Raw genomic sequence first — 3,208 nt, 5'->3', positions numbered from 1 at the left:
GGATGCGAATAATTTACACGACCTGAACTAAATAGATGAGAGCAATAAACGGACAATTAAAATTAAACCAACGGGAAGGATTGCGGGGCACGATCAATTAGCCTGTGTAATCGAATTTCTTTCAAAGAACGAACGCAGATCGGCGAAAAGTGAAGAAAAATAAGTATACGTTCGTTCACACTCCTCCCAAGTTCCCCTCCCATTTCCCCGAATTCTATCTCGCGTTTTATATACCGGAATTTTTTTCAAAATTACATCAAATTAATTTATCCTCATCCACTTTCACCCTCGACTCATCCAATTACGTTTATTTGCATACATTCTGTAACGCGATACGGATTCGATCAGAAGACTGATTACATCTGCAATTCAATCGAAAGCGATGCAACTAATTCATCAATCCGTTTGCGTCGTTATTATTACATCGACGCTTCTCGTTTAAAAGCAAAAAAAGAGAGAGAGAAAGAGAGAAATAGAGAGAGAGAGCACATTCGAAAAAAAAAAGATCTGCTCTCTCCGTATACACTTCGATAATATCGTTTCTTGTGAACTCGTGCTCTATATATATATATAACGATGAATAGAGAGAAGCGGACCGGATCTATATCCGAAACGAGCGCGTGACGTAATAGAATAGAGGGTACGGTGCATCCTTTGGCGATCGAATTACGTAAGACGGCGAGGATAATGACGAACGTAGTAGACGAGAAGGTATATATATAAAATATATATATATATATATATATAGTGAGGAGAGGGACCAGGGAGTAGTTGAGCTGACTCGGGGAGTTGGATCGATGGAATCGATAAAAAAAAAGAAAAAAGCTTGGTCCCTCGGTGGTGGTGGGTCTCTCTCTCTCTCTCCTTCTCTCTTCCCCTCTTCTCTCCCTCCCTCTCCCTCTCTCTCTCTCTTTCTCTCTCTCGCTCCTTCTCTCTTCCCCTCTTCTCTCCCTCCCTCTCCCTCTCTCTCTCTCTTTCTCTCTCTCGCTCCTTCTCTCTTCCCCTCTTCTCTCCCTCCCTCTCCCTCTCTCTCTCTCTTTCTCTCTCTCGCTCCTTCTCTCTTCCCCTCTTCTCTCCCTCCCTCTCCCTCTCTCTCTCTCTTTCTCTCTCTCGCTCCTTCTCTCTTCCCCTCTTCTCTCCCTCCCTCTCCCTCTCTCTCTCTCTTTCTCTCTCTCGCTCCTTCTCTCTTCCCCTCTTCTCTCCCTCCCTCTCCCTCTCTCTCTCTCTTTCTCTCTCTCGCTCCTTCTCTCTTCCCCTCTTCTCTCCCTCCCTCTCCCTCTCTCTCTCTCTTTCTCTCTCTCGCTCCTTCTCTCTTCCCCTCTTCTCTCCCTCCCTCTCCCTCTCTCTCTCTCTTTCTCTCTCTCGCTCCTTCTCTCTTCCCCTCTTCTCTCCCTCCCTCTCCCTCTCTCTCTCTCTTTCTCTCTCTCGCTCCTTCTCTCTTCCCCTCTTCTCTCCCTCCCTCTCCCTCTCTCTCTCTCTTTCTCTCTCTCGCTCCTTCTCTCTTCCCCTCTTCTCTCCCTCCCTCTCCCTCTCTCTCTCTCTTTCTCTCTCTCGCTCCTTCTCTCTTCCCCTCTTCTCTCCCTCCCTCTCCCTCTCTCTCTCTCTTTCTCTCTCTCGCTCCTTCTCTCTTCCCCTCTTCTCTCCCTCCCTCTCCCTCTCTCTCTCTCTTTCTCTCTCTCTCTCCCTCACCCCCTTCCAACCTCCTCCTTGCCGCTCTCTACGTTTCACCCCCTCGACGAGCCTGCCTCTGCCTTCCTTCGTAGCCGTTCGGCCCACCCGCGCCCCTACAACGTCCGTTGCCTTCCACCGCCGGCACCGTCTTGCCGCACTTCCGTTTCCAACCCTTAACCTAGCCGTCGACGAACCAACAACCCCCTTGGCGAGCTACGTTCTAGGATCACCCGCTCGGCTGCTACGAAAACGTAACTTACACGCTGTGCAACTAAATTCGTCTTTCGACTGCCCACTTTTTTATCTTTTTTTTCTCTCTCTCTCTCTTCCTCTTTCTTCTTCTCTTCCTCCTCATTCCTTCTTCCCTTCTTTTCTCTCTTTTTACCGTTCCACGGTATTTTCTCTTTTCCAAGGGGCCAACTCGCTATCTCCCCGTGAGACACAACGAAATCGACGATAAGGGAATTGCAATGAATTAGAGCAATGAAGGATTTCGGTTCGCGCTGGAACTTTTACTCTGGATAATAATTCTTTCGACGATGACTCGATCCTTTTTTTTTAAACTTTCGAAGAAATTGCGTACTGGATCTAATTTTGTTGTTGTTGTTGTTGTTGTTGTTGTCGTTGGATTTCTTCGAGTGAAATTTAATTCGATATCGATACACGCTGACTTTACGAACACAACGATGTATATTCATTCGTTCAAGATGATTATTTTATTTTTAATAAGTATAAATAAGGAATATATTATATTAAAAGTATAATGTTTAAATATAATGTTTTATCAAAAGACAATTTCAAACCGAATGTTAGAAGAACGAATAAAATAGAATTTTACATTACAATATTTTACAACGCATCTCACAGTTAGTTAATAATAACTTTACAAAGACAAAGCATAATTGCCGCCCACACGATAACAGAAGCGAGAACAGTCACGAATAAATATATTAATTACAACAATGTTCCTTTCCTCCACACAAAAGTATCTCTATCTACATTCATGTCTTTAATAATTATTCATTCTCTCAACAATTTTATTCAAGACATTTTCTTCTCTTACAAACGGCAATTAATAATATCTTCATTAAAAAATATAAGATCAAAATTTCATATCTATATTTAAATTTACTTCCAATTTTTTCAAACTAAAAAAAAAAAAACTTCAAACAATCGATTTCATTATCCAAAAAAAAAAAAAAAAAAGAAAAAATTCCAAATCACGATTCAAAATAATACACCTGGATACAGATATTTCAAAATTTCGAAAATCGAATTCACTTCCAATTTCTTTCCACTCTCGAAAATAGATTGAAACCTCAAACGAATGATGCACAAAGTTAAGAAATTATTCCCTTGCCAAAAATTCCATTAATTCCTAAAATTCAAGTCTCCCCCTATCAAAACCGATATCAAAAATGATAGATGGAATCTGCAACCAGTCCTGAAATACCCAAAGGCTAACGAATGGCCCTCATAAAAATTAATGGAAAACGATCGAGACGATCGTCAAAAGATTCTGGTTGCGCTCTTGGCC

At 42.2% G+C, this 3,208-nt stretch overlaps 1 protein-coding gene across 1 annotated transcript in view; it reads right to left on the bottom strand.

The window, feature by feature from the left end:
- Positions 1-282: 282 nt before the first annotated feature.
- Positions 283-3,208, bottom strand: part of LOC102680702 (prosaposin) — a 17,998-nt gene continuing 15,072 nt past the window's right edge. The window contains exon 15 of the mRNA XM_031509943.1: positions 283-322. Within this exon, the coding sequence (XP_031365803.1) occupies positions 283-322 (40 nt within the window). The remainder of the gene's footprint in view (positions 323-3,208) is intronic.

Source organism: Apis dorsata, unplaced genomic scaffold (assembly GCF_000469605.1).
Source record: "Apis dorsata unplaced genomic scaffold, Apis dorsata 1.3 scaffold_194, whole genome shotgun sequence".
Lineage (NCBI taxonomy): Eukaryota > Metazoa > Arthropoda > Insecta > Hymenoptera > Apidae > Apis > Apis dorsata.
The sequence above is the reverse complement of the archived record's forward strand: the minus strand, read 5'-3'. Positions and strand labels throughout refer to the sequence as shown.